Source organism: Notolepis coatsorum, assembly GCF_963971535.1.
Source record: "Notolepis coatsorum genome assembly, chromosome: 6".
NCBI lineage: Eukaryota > Metazoa > Chordata > Actinopteri > Aulopiformes > Paralepididae > Notolepis > Notolepis coatsorum.
Genome location: NC_140170.1, coordinates 171,319,169 through 171,332,536, shown reverse-complemented (window position 1 = coordinate 171,332,536; position 13,368 = coordinate 171,319,169). Strand labels below are relative to the sequence as shown.

Here is a 13,368-nt window from a genome sequence, read left to right as displayed (position 1 = left end):
TACAACTCTGGCAGATAAGGATAAGTGACATTGTTTGTCAAACAGTGTCGAGCTTGAGTTCTACAGCCTTGAGTGCATATTAGTATAGACATATTAGCATAGTAGGTAGTAATATAGGCAAGGTAGATTCCTTAGTGCAGTGGTTCCCAAAGTCGGGGTCGCGACCCAAAGGTGGGCCGCGAGCAGCCACGGGTGGGCCGCGAGATGATTTAAAAAAAAAAAAAAAAAAAAAAAAATTGTCAGGCCACTGAACTTAGAAGCAGGCCAGGACAGTGTTTCTAGTTGTATTCTAAAATTATATTCTATTGTATTCTAAAATGTGACTATATGGTTTTATATTAACTTAATAAATAAACAAAAACGAAAAATCTACTTATTTCAACGAACATTTCAAACTAAATAACAGATTATGCACATAAAACGCTGAAAACAACCGAAGCAACAATAGTATTTTAATGAGGCTATTATTATTATCATTATTATTTTGCAACAAGTTAGCCCTCTCATAAATAGCACATATAAATGAATAACTAACTTGAACTAACTTAATAGGATTGAAGTGATATTTGGCTTAAAAAATCGGTCGCCTGGCAAAAAAAAAAAAAAAAAAAGCCCGACGATGTGCATTGGGCCGCGGCTCTCTGACGCCTTATTTTCTGGGCCCTGGCCTGAAAAGTTTGGGAACCCCTGCCTTAGTGCATAAGAGTAAAAGGCAGGTGGAAGCTCCTCCTACTGGAAACTCCTCCTACTCCAGTCTTTATACTGGAAGCTCCTCCTACTCCAGTCTTTATACTGGAAGCTCCTCCTACTCCAGTCTTTATACTGGAAGCTCCTCCTACTCCAGTCTTTATACTGGAAACTCCTCCTACTCCAGTCTTTAAACTGGAAGCTCCTCCTACAGTGGAAAATCTATTTACACACATATGCATTGGTTTCATGAATAACACCATTCATAACAAGATATTCTTTAGAAGCCTATCCACAAAAAAGATATGCAAATCCCCTCTGTACTCTACCTCCCTTGGTACAGTCCGGGCCTCCCCTCTACAAAGTGTTTTAAAGTCTTCCACTTCTGGTTTGGCAGTAGGTGATCCTAAACTAGGTTTGAAGGTGCGAGAGGTATGTGGAGAGCACATAGATACACTTACAATCTCCTAATGCAAAAATATATATAAAAAGTCTAAACGTGTCTGTTAACACATTGTGCGCCAACAACGAGTATACTCGTTATTGCCCGCCAATCGTTGTGCGCCAACAACGAGGGAACTCGTTTTTGGGATCAATATAAAAAAATTTCGCCATGGCATTCATAATTCATCCAGCCTCCCTCCGGGACGCAGCTGGACCCTGGTCTGATATTGCAACGCCTCAATACCGCCACCTGGTGGATTCCGGGCGAGTTACACTCCACGCCAAACTGGAAGTGGCGCTCGGTGCATCGTGGAAAATCCTCCGCCAGAGATATATTGTAACGTGGGTCTAGATACACACGGAAAATGGATCTAGCAGATCGACATCGAATAATTGGATTTTTTTTCCTCCAGACTCATCGGCGAACGGTAAGAGGAATCTAAAGTTATTTTCAGCCCGATTGCTTATTTATTTCACTGCAATCCATCTGATCAACTTATCAACCCATACTAAAAAAAGCTGTTACTGACAATCAAGGAATTATAAACGACCCCCTCCCTTTTCCTTCACGCATGATGAAGCATAATGTATACCGATCATATACATTTGAATTTTTTAATATAGCGTGTATAGGAACAAAACGCCAATCGATAATGTATCATATGCGTCGGGGCCTATAACTCGCGTTTTAGGAATTACTGCTATACACTCCAAAAACATACTTATATTCACGAGAGTACTAACACGACAATGTATGAATGGAAAAATATAACGTTCCCACATCCGGAACGATAGATACCCGATGTTGAATGGGCCATAGTAATGTCGATATAGCTATAATATTTAAAAAGTTATAGCCCTGCAAAGGTGAGCCACTCCATAGGCTTACAGCGGGGCAGAGAGGGCACAAAGATGGGCATACTGCGTGGCAGACAATGTGTTAACTTGTAGACTATTTCAGTATGCATACCAACAATGACAAATGAAATAGCCTACCGTAATTCCTCTAATAGTAACCGGTATTCAATTAAAAACCGGGTCTCTATTAATGACCGGGTACGCTGTTGAGCTAAGCAATTATAAGCCGGCCTCCTAATACAAGCCGGGTTTCATGTATATTAGAGGAATTACGGTATTTCCCTCAACGGATTTACCATAGGCAATATATTTAGTTATTGTTGTTATATGCTGGCCTGGCTGTGCAGTAAATACCATATAATGGTATGGTGTTAATGTTTACCAAGAGAGTAAGCCTACCTCAGAATTGTATAAAACAAAGTTGTTATTATTATTATTATACCAGTATTGTGATTGCACTATTTTACTTTATTTAACTTTTTTTGACCACCTGTAATTGCACTGTTTACTACCGTGTTTCATACAGTACTTGGTTTCAATAAATGAACCCAGTACATTTTACTGGGTTCAAACTGACACAAAATGTTGATTTATTCATTATGATCCGTTTGAAAATTAGAAATATAGGCCTCTCTCTTATACATGCCTCCTCCTAATACAAGCCTGGTATCCGCTACAGTTGAAACAAATACAAGCCGGGGTTACTATTAGAGGAATTACGGTATGCTAAGTTTGCATGCTTCAGCCAGAAGTCAGTGGCTACAAATAGGCAAATAATGCAATAATATAGATGGTTTAGCCTGTAGCCACTACACTGGTAGCAACAATCAAATGTGCTAAGATGGTGTTGTAAATAGAACTGCATGTTATTGTGCTGTGTGCATTCTACTAGAGACCAGACCCCAGTGACGATCACTATTTCCTTTTGGGACAGAGAGAGGGAGAGGGCTTTGTTTAGGTGTCGTTGCTGCCCTCTAGTGGTCAGAAAACGATTATTCCAGCTTTAATTCACCTTTTTCTTCGTCTCTTTCTTACTTGCTGTACTCCTCTAACACTGACCCCCCCCCTGTCCCCACTGATCTCACAGCACCTGCACTGTCCATCATCATTCTACCACTGCTGACCCACATCTCAGAGAGAGAGAGAGAGAGAGAGAGAGAGAGAGAGAGAGAGAGAGAGACGAAGACAGAGACAAAGACAGTGAGACAGAGACAGATAGAGATGGGGGGGAACGAGTTAGAGAGAGAGAAAGACAAATGGAGAGAGGGGGCGGAGGGGGGGAGAGAGAGATGGAGAGACAGAAAAAGAAAGAAAGAGACGGAGAGAGAAAGAAAAAGAGATGAAAAGAGTGGAGAGAGAGACAGAGAGAGAGAAGGGGGGAGAAAAGAAATAGAGAGAGGGAAAGAGACAGATGGAGAGAGGGGCAGAGAGAGAGAGATGGAGAGACAGAAAAAGAAAGAAAGAGAGAGACGGAGAGAGGGGGGGGAGAGAGAGAAAGATATATGGAAAGAGGGGGAGAGAGAGACAGAGAGAGATGGAGAGACAGAAAAAGAAAGAGAGACGGAGATAAAGAAAGAGAGAAAGAAAGAGAGGCGAAGAGAGGGGGGATCAGAAGAGAACAGGTAATAAATGTGGGCCCATTAGAATGTTTATGTTGTCAAGTTTGAAAAGGTCAATAATCTACAATGCCAGTATTCCTCACATTTGTGTCATAATTGCACTGACAAACCCTGTACAGTAGGCCGAACATTCCTCTGCTAGTCTGCTGTAATGTGTGTATGCTATAAAGTCCACAGGCTAAACAGTTAGCATTACCAGCATTGGCGGCGTCGTTCTAAGTCTCTGTGGGAATATGAATGGCATTAGCGGAATTCACCAAATATTATATATATATTATATAAAATCATCTATAAATATAAAGTCTATGTGCCGACATCCACTATAAACAACCCAAGACGAAAAAAGGGATACCCAAGAATATTTTCTGAAAGTATACTTTGCATAGTAAAAAAAAAAATATATGTTGGTGATATTGTGCAAAGATGAACTGTACCCCCATGTACGAAACAAATTTAAAAAAAATAAAGAAAATTGTTTAGTATACTTTTCAGGTATTCAGAACGTTGTGCTGAATATAAACCACTTAAGTTGTTTTCCAGTGATGGAAAATATCAAATTGTATGAATATTACTTGATATGATACGTACCAGCAGTGGTGGAAGAAGTACACAGTTCCTTTACTTAGGTAAAAGTAGAAATACCCAGATAAACGAGTACTCTGGAAAAAGTAAAGGTCCTCCATTAAAAGTAGAGAAGTATTTGCTATTGAATACACGTAAGTATCTAAAGTAAAAGTATGCATTCTACATTACTTTGCGTATTCTAGTCCGTATTCTAGGGAGCATTCAACCCTCGATTGAAGCCTCATTGACCTCTAAAGTTTATATTAAAGTGGTATGTGGTCCAGTAATGCTGCTCTGATTAAAGGTTATGTTAACGTGGTGTGTGGTCCAGTAATGCTGCTCTGATTAAAGGTTATGTTAACGTGGTGTGTGGTCCAGTTATGCTGCTCTGATTAAAGGTTATGTTAAAATGATATATGTGGTCCAGTTATGCTGCTCTGATTACGTCCTCTTGAATTTGACAGGCTTCACATGTGAAAGTATATAATCTTCATACATCTTTGTTATGTTTTCTATGCTAAATCTTTGTATTCAAAGTAACTAGTGAGTGATCAAATAAATGTAGTGGAGTAAAAAGTACAATATTTCCTTTGAAATGTAGAGTAAAAGTAGTTCCCTAAAATGAAAGTACAAGTAGCTCGAAATTGTACAGTACTTGAGTAAAAATACTTTCCACCACTGCATACCAGCATGTACATATCAAAATAAAACAAATAAAGAACTGGGTATTCATCTACTAATCCTATGGATTATTTAATAATTAACACTTCTCTGCACCAAATCCCCAGTGGTGCTTAGGAATAAATGGCTGATAAAACTCCTCTTCCCATTAATGCAGTGATTCTATCAGCTTGGATACCAAGCTTATGGTAACCTGCTAAATGATGAAAACGTGATTAAATATAAATGGTGACACAGAGGCTCAGAAGGTGAACATTAATAGTTCTGTTTAAAAAAGAAAAACTGCGTATTTCTTTGTCAAAACGCCCCATCTTTATCTGGGACAGGCATCTATTTTGGAATCTGCTTTTATTTTAAGGTTTCCAGTACCTAAATATGTTGAAATTATACTTTTGTTGTGTTTTTTGTTACTCTTGCTTACCAAAGTAGTACACTTGTATACATATTTACCTTCTGTCCTTTCAGAGAACCCCAACACACACACGCACGCACGCACACACACACACACACACACTGTGAATCCGTATACTTGTGAGGAGTAGTTATTACATCCATTAACATACAGTGCACTCATTATCTACTGTAGCCCCTAAGTAACACTATCTTAACCCTTAACCTAACCCTAAAAAAATATTTCAACCTCACCTTAACCCCTAGACCTATTAAAGTGAAAACTGGGTACAGTGCCACCCCCCCCCCCCCCCCCCCCAGACACCTCTTTCCCACTATAATGTCAAGAACCCCCCTCCCACACACTGTGGATTCCCCCTCCCCTCCCCCTTTGGGGTCTTTTAATAGACCTGAGTGGCCATTGCAGCTGCCTGTGTGTGTCTCCTTCACCTCTCTCTCTCTCTCTCTCTCTCTCTCTCTCTCTCTCTCTCTCTCTCTCTCTCTGTGGCCCTTCCCTTCACTCTTCACTCCCTCTCATTCCTCTCCGGATCTCCCCCAGTCTCTCTTCTTTTCCCTCTTCTCTCTCTCTCTATCTATCTCTCTCTCTTTCTCTTTCTCTCTGTTTGCAACTTTCTCTTTACTAATCTCTTGTTATCTATCCATTCTATCCCTTCACCACTTTTCACAGACACACACACACACACAGATTTGCTCTCGGATCAAGCACTTCCAGGCCAAAGGCACCAGCCACCATGGCCGACAAACAGCGCACGGTGAAGAGGAAGGAGAAGAAGGAGAAAGACACGCCTGAGGCAGAGCTCAAGGATGTAAAGAAGGGAAAGGCCCCGGCGGAGGGAGAGAAGGCCGTGGCCAACGGAGAGGCGGCCGACGCCGGCGCTGCCAACGGTGAAGTGGCTAACGGAGAGAACGGAGAGGAGGTGGTGGAGAAGATGGAGCTGCCGCCGTTCGAGATCATCACAGGGTAGGCTGCTGTTTGAGATCATCACAGATCACAGGGTAGGCTGCTGTTTGAGATCATCACAGATCACAGGGTAGGCTGCTGTTTGAGATCATCACAGATCACAGGGTAGGCTGCTGTTTGAGATCATCACAGATCACAGGGTAGGCTGCTGTTTGAGATCATCACAGATCACAGGGTAGGCTGCTGTTTGAGATCATCACAGATCACAGACTACTGTTTGAGATCATCACAGATCACAGGGAAGGCTGCTGTTTGAGATCATCACAGATCACATGATAGACTACTGTTTGAGATCATCACACGATAGACTGCTGTCTACCTTGATTTCCTACATCTGCTTAAAAAAAATCAGATTTTTTAAACCCTGGCCCTATTTGCTACTTACCAATGATATTCAGAGAATCGGTAGAGTCCTTTCTCAGCACAATCCATGCCGTTCCTCATACTAGCTCCTGCTAGTTAGCCGCAAACCAATGCAAAGTCAATGGGGTCAAGCTCCTGTCTGTACAAGCTGACTGAAGACAACTGAAATCTACTTTGTGTGACACTGTTTAGTAAATTGTAGTTGTCTTCAGTCAGACAGGAGCTTGACCTCATTGATTTTGCATTTGTTTGTGGCTAACTAGCCAGTATGGATTGTGCTGAGAAAGGACATCATCAACAGCCTGCTCTGTCCCTTCCTGTAGAGGGCCTCTGTGTTGACAAACCAGTCCAGTTTATTGTTCAAGTCTACTCCCAGCGACTTGTATGGGGCTTCTTCTTGCTTCGCCGGTAGTCCACCACCAGCTCTTTTGTCGTGTTGTTGTCACATCACCTTAAGAAGCTCTCCACCAGGGCTCTGTACTCCTCCTCGTTGTTGTCTTTGATGTAACTGGTGATGGAGGAGTCGTCAGAGAACTTCTGTAGGTGTGACCCACTCGAGTTGAAGCAGATGTTGTGTTGAGGTGTAGACGGTGAACAGGAAGGGTGACTGTAGAGTTCCTTGGGGGGGGGGGGGGGTTTCATCTCTGTGCGTTCAGTAGAAAGCTATCTGGCTAGCCTAGCTTAGCACAATGAATGGAAGTGGACATGACCGGTTAGCCTAGGCATTGTCCAACTAACACCTCTCCCGAAGGATAACCGGTCATGTCCGCTTCCATTCATTGTGCTAAGCTAGGCTAACATGCAGCCAGATAGCTTTCTACTGAACGCACAGAGAGGAAACTGGTATCTATCTTCTTGTCTCTCTCTGGAGAAGACGATAAGCTAATTTCCCCAAAATGTTGGCGTGTTCTTTTAAAGGCACTGGATAAATCAAAGAACATGATTCTTACTAGGTACGTGTAGGCTCTGTGGGGCATGTAGATAATGGCGTCCTCCACACATGTTTGCCTGGTGGTATGCAAACTGCAGGGGTCTAGGGTGTCACTCACCAGGGGCTTGCTGCTGCAAGAGGGGACACCCGCTGTTTCAAGGTAAAAATCTGTAATGCCATCTGTCACAGGGCTAGGCCATACCCTCATTTCACTGCTTGACCTTACTCCTAGAACCCACCTCACCCCTGCCCACTTTGACAACCTAGGATGGCTAGAGTACAGCAACTTGCAATGGGCCTGGTCTACAAGATACACTACACGACCAAGGTACCCATGTACATGTCAAAATACTTCCCAAATGTCAGTGAATACCACGATCACAACACCAGAGGGAGCTCCACAAATCATGTTAAACCCAGATTCGGCTCAAACAAGGGACTAAACAAGGGACCCAACCCCTCCTACCCAACCCCCCCCCCCCACCCAACCCCACCCAACCTCCTCCAATGTACAGTTTTTACGTCAAATGTATATACTCCCTTTTCTGGACTCTTTTTGTATCACAAACAGTACTGTATTTGCAAATCTGGTATGTCATAAATGTATAGATGTAGCAGTACTGTCTATCTGTATGTCATGTACTTCTGTATGACAACTATTAAAGAACTAGAATGTATGTCATATATGTCCTGATGAATTGAACCTGATGTAAACAAGACGAAAGTCTTTCTCTGGTCTGCATCCCCTTAACAATTGTGGGTATTGTACCCATTCTGCAATCTGTTAATAAAGTTTTCAATCAATCAATCACAAGCAAGTACATTTGATCTGATTAGCAGAGAGCAAAAACCATTAGCATTTTCATGTTTGGTCAGGCTAAATCACTGGCCGCTGCTCAGACGCCTTGTTTTGAAATGTGCACGATCATTGGCTCATGAGAAATGATGAGTGTCCTGGTTTTCTGAGGGTCAGATTTCCTGGGGTCATATTTGTGGCTGGTCAGATTTCCTCAGGGTCAGAGAGTATCCTGTTGGTGGCTGGTTAGAAGGTTCCTCAGAGTCAGAGTGTCCTGTTTGTGACTAGTTAGAAGGTTCCTCAGAGTCAGAGTGTCCTGTTTGTGACTAGTTAGAAGGTTCCTCTGGGTCAGAGATGGTCTTGTTTGTCACTAGTTAGAAGGTTCCTCAGTCAGAGGGTCTTGTTTGTGACTAGTTAGAAGGTTCCTCAGGGTCAGAGAAGGTCTTGTTTGTGGTAAAGTCAACATTAACATATAGACAGGTTTGTTGTATAGAGAGAACTGACCATCTGTCCTATACAGTCAGATCAAAAGGGTTCATCAGTCACCTCAGTAACAGATGGAATCTAAATGAGGAACTGTGAGAAAAAAGATGTTTCTGAAAAGCTCACAGGAGTTTGGGAGAGTTGGTTAACTCAAGTTAACTCACAGATCTAACTAGTAACTAATTGGAGGTTGGATTAAGTCCTGATTCGTTACTCCCATTTTAAATTAGTTGACAAGGTTCCTCAGGGTCAGAGAGGGTTTTGTTTGTGGCTGGTTAGAAGGTTCCTCAGAGTCAGAGAGGGTCTGGTTTGTGTTGTCCCTGAGACAAATAGGGCCCCACAGCCTAGATGTGTATTCATTTGAGGGTCCTTGACATGAAAAAAGATTGAGAACCAACCACTGAAGTAAAGAGAAGAGAGAAAAAATCCTCCATGATTTCACTTTAATATCTGTTTGCCTACATGAGGGGACATACTCACAAACCTTCCCAGAGTAGTGCTGGAATGCTGATCTGGGGGTCAGTGAGCAGGTACCCTTGTCTTCATGACCGTATCCAAATTGACAGACTGAAGCTGGCTCTAGATCAGTACTCCCACTTGTGTTTATGGTGTAAATACAATGACAGAATTAGATCTGTCAACGATGCATAATGTCTACACATCAAGTAAGGGTCCACAACACTCTACTCAAGACGTGCGAGATGCCCAACAGATATCAAGAAGGGCTAAATATATGGACCTCTCGGCATGTCCCAACGGCCAAGACACAGGAGGGAAAGAGATATAGAGAGAGCATTCTGCTGCGGTCGAGTGACATTAACTTTGAACTAGTGATGGACCACGAGCAGAATGAAGAAACTCTTTAGCCGTCAATTCCCTAAGCTGTCGTGTCTGATTCAGAATAAGAAAATGATTAAACTTTTCAGCCTATTGCAATGTTTGATGACCCTGCCGTGTTATTGGAGTGTCTCTGTTATTGGTTGTCATTCATTCAGTCATGATTTTAGGGACATTTTAAACAGAGAGCTGGGTCGACAAGTTGGCTCTGTTCTCCACCAGCTTGTTCTGATCGTAATGCTTTTACAAACTTCAAAGCTGTATTTATCACCTGAATTTTTCGATACGCGTTTCATATTCTGAATACCCACATATGAGAATATGGAAGGAGAATGAGAAGCGAGAGAGAGAATGACAGAGAAAGAGAGACACTGACAAAGTGAGTCAGTGAGTGTAGCATGGAGAAAAGAAAATGGCAGCTCATTCTCTCAGAGAAGAAGAGAACAGCTATAACCTTGCCTTGTGCTTTCTCCGGTGTATTCTTCTGACCAAAACAAATACCTCCATGACCAAAACAATTGTCACTTCTTGTGTGTGTTATCGTGACAAAACGTAGTTTGGAGACCAGACAGACTCGTCAGGGATTCCTCCAGGTGAAATATCTTGCAATGTGTAAACTGTAAGCTGATCAGCCATGTACTGTGAAACTACCACAAGATTCCTGATTACAAGACAGAAAATTGTGTTGTGTGTAAACAGTACAGCGATCTGACCACTGGGAAAGTAACATATTGTGTGTGGCTTAACCAAGCATGCCTGCACAGTGAAATGTACAGTAAGGTTGAGTCATCTCACTTTGTGAAATGTCTCAGTTTGAACCCAGTTGCTATCACAAATGGATCTTAACACTTTCAGTGCCCAGCAGGGGGCGCACGATTTAGTGCTTGAATGCCCACCATTCACTTCAATGTTAGCGTTAATATCGCCTAATCTATGTTTTAAATTATGGCTATGTGTCTAATCTGCCCGTCGCTTATCAATGACTAATTTTCCAGTCAACATTGTCGAAGCGGATTGTTTTTTTATCGGTTCATTTCCGTTTTATAGCATTTTGAAAAGCCCTCATTTTCACGGAAAATAAAAAGAATCCGTGATAAACGCCCTGTACTGGAATATTCTAGAACGTTGTCATTTTTCGGCCTATTTATGAATCGTTTTCAAATAAACGCTAGATTATCGATAGTATATGTGTACATATGCACGCTATATAGGCGAGCTGAAAATCGATTCTCTTAGTTCCTGATCGCTCGCACAGCCAAACAGCCACACACACACATAGGGGAAAAGCTTATATCTCCGTGAAAACAGGTCTGATTATCCTAAGACTGGTAAAAATAGATTCCTTACCTGAGATCAGATGGTATCCAAAAAGATTATTCCAATTCCTGATCGCCATTCCAAAAATGGATCCTTTTATTGATCCAATGCTACATACTGTAAACACATATTCCACGCTGTTCTGATGCTCCACAATGAATCCGATCGGCTCGGGGTACATGCATGAGAAGTAAAATGTGGATTCCGGACTTTTTTTTTCTCATCCATTTTCATTTGAGTCCATTCCAAAAGGGTGCATTACCATCTGGGAGACGATAGGGGGCGCTTTTTTCACATCTGAGCTCCTGATGGGTCTGGTTTCCCAACGGTAGACTCGGTTGATGAAATATGAATTCAGATCGCTAATAAAAAAATAAAACGATAATTGTCGTGTTGGGCATTCAGGGGGCGGGCTGATAACACGTGTTATGTCGTCCGTGGCATCCAAAGTGTTAAGGACTGTGCATAAATGACACATTAACATATTTTCCGTTATCACAACATAGCAATCGGTGGAAGATTTGGTGCCTCAGAGCTATTATTTCCCATATGGTAGCCATGCCCAATATACACAAGTAATTGCAATCGCCATGTGATCGACTGGGATTTATTCATTTTGGAGTACTTTCTGACTGAGGTAAGGTCCATCTTAGTTAACTTGCTGGTATCTTTTTTACGTAAAACATGCTTCTGTACCGATCACAGTGTCGTAGCTTACCGGATGTAAAACTTTCTTTCGGTAACGACAGTTTTGAGTTAAAACGACCCCCCCCCCCTTGATGATTTTGTGAAGACACATATGTACACGGTATATACCTTTGATTTGGGGCTTCAGGGGATCAACCAGAACGATTTGGGCTTATTGCATATAATGTGTCATATCTCGCGATCTATGGAAAAAGACTGGATTATTTTGGAAATGGGGCGATGTTTAGCGTGTAGCGTGTAACAAACTACAGTGTGTAGAAATCAACTGATTAGTCAGTAATGGACTATGAACAATGCCTGTAAAATGAGCCATACTATTGTCTCCATAACTATAATACAGAACACACGATGGGTCTGCAAATATCGCTAAAATGGTCATTAACTCATTATACGCCAGCCACGAGAAAAGTCTGGTTAACTCACCAACCGTTCAGCACCAATCACGAGAAAACTCGGGTTTTAATTTTATTTTTTACTTTTATTAGCTATATCCATTCATTTTCATCCATCCAGCCTGATGTTATCATTGGGAATGGGTCTGAGCTCGCAAAAGGGCAAATACCGCTGCCTACGCCTTCCAGCTGGTATTGCACTCCATTGTAAATGGTGTAGTTTCTTTTTTGGGACGATCCAAGCCGTGCGGGCGGGTTTAGGTGCTCAGGCGAGGTAGGCCTTTGCAACGATGGTATGGAACAGTAACCCCGCCCGCCCGTTCATGTGTAACGCTCGATAATGTGGGACGGACCTCCACGAGCAGTATTTGGAATGGCGATCAGATAATTGGATTATTTCTTTTGCATTACATCAGATACCAGGTAAGAACACTATATATATAATCTTGCGTTGATCTGATATTTCTTTCTACCCCGATCGAAGCTGTCTCTGTGTGTGTGTGTGTGTGTGTGTGTGTGTGTGTGTGTGTGTGTGGCTGTGTGCCGTTGGGTGGGAGGAGGTGGCGGGGGATCCCCGCGGTCCAGGGCTCATTTCATTCTTGCATGAGGAAGGATAATAATGATGATCTAGCGTTGATTTCAGGAAGATTCGATAATCAGGCGAAATATGACAATGTGTGTTTAGTGTATTCCACTAAAGGGCTATTATCGCGTCTTTTCCTGGAATTACTTAGAAGCACCCAAACTATATTCATATTCAAACCGGTATAAAACGGAAAGGTACAGATGAAAAAACAATCTGTTTCATGGATGTTGACTGGAAGCAACTCACTGACAGTCGACGGGTGTATTAGACCCATAGATATAATATAAGATATATTTTAAGCACTCGCAAGTGAACAAAGCGCCCCATTGACTTACAGCGCTGGCGTAATAGCGCCCTCTGGTGCATTAAGCGATGGCGCAGAATGAGTTAACACTGGCGTCAAACAGTGCAGATGGCGAAAGCTAGTGGCCGTCAATGAGTTAAAGGTAGAATCCATGTTTTAGAATTACATGTTTTGTTTTGGTCTGTTGTGGGGGTTGGAGTGAAGTGGGGATAGAGGGGGGAGGGGTTGCTACTGCTGGCCACAGCTCAGGCTCTGCCAAGAGATGTCTGGAGGAATTCACAGGTGTGTTACTCATTACTCAACACATCAGACCAAAACAAATAATGTAAACAAAGTGCAATACCAAGAGGGGCTCTTTTGCCTAGAGGTTGCTGTTTGATGAAATTACAGATTCTACTTTTAACTGCTCAGTAGAGCTCAGATTTC

General features: G+C 42.2%; 1 protein-coding gene across 1 annotated transcript in view; it reads left to right on the top strand.

Annotated features, from left to right (window-relative positions):
• Positions 1-13,368, top strand: part of apobec2a (apolipoprotein B mRNA editing enzyme, catalytic polypeptide-like 2a) — a 67,468-nt gene that overhangs the window by 17,494 nt on the left and 36,606 nt on the right. Inside the window, exon 2 of the mRNA XM_084316688.1 lies at positions 5,932-6,225. Coding sequence (XP_084172814.1) covers positions 5,996-6,225 — 230 coding nt within the window. The 5' untranslated portion in view covers positions 5,932-5,995. The remainder of the gene's footprint in view (positions 1-5,931; positions 6,226-13,368) is intronic.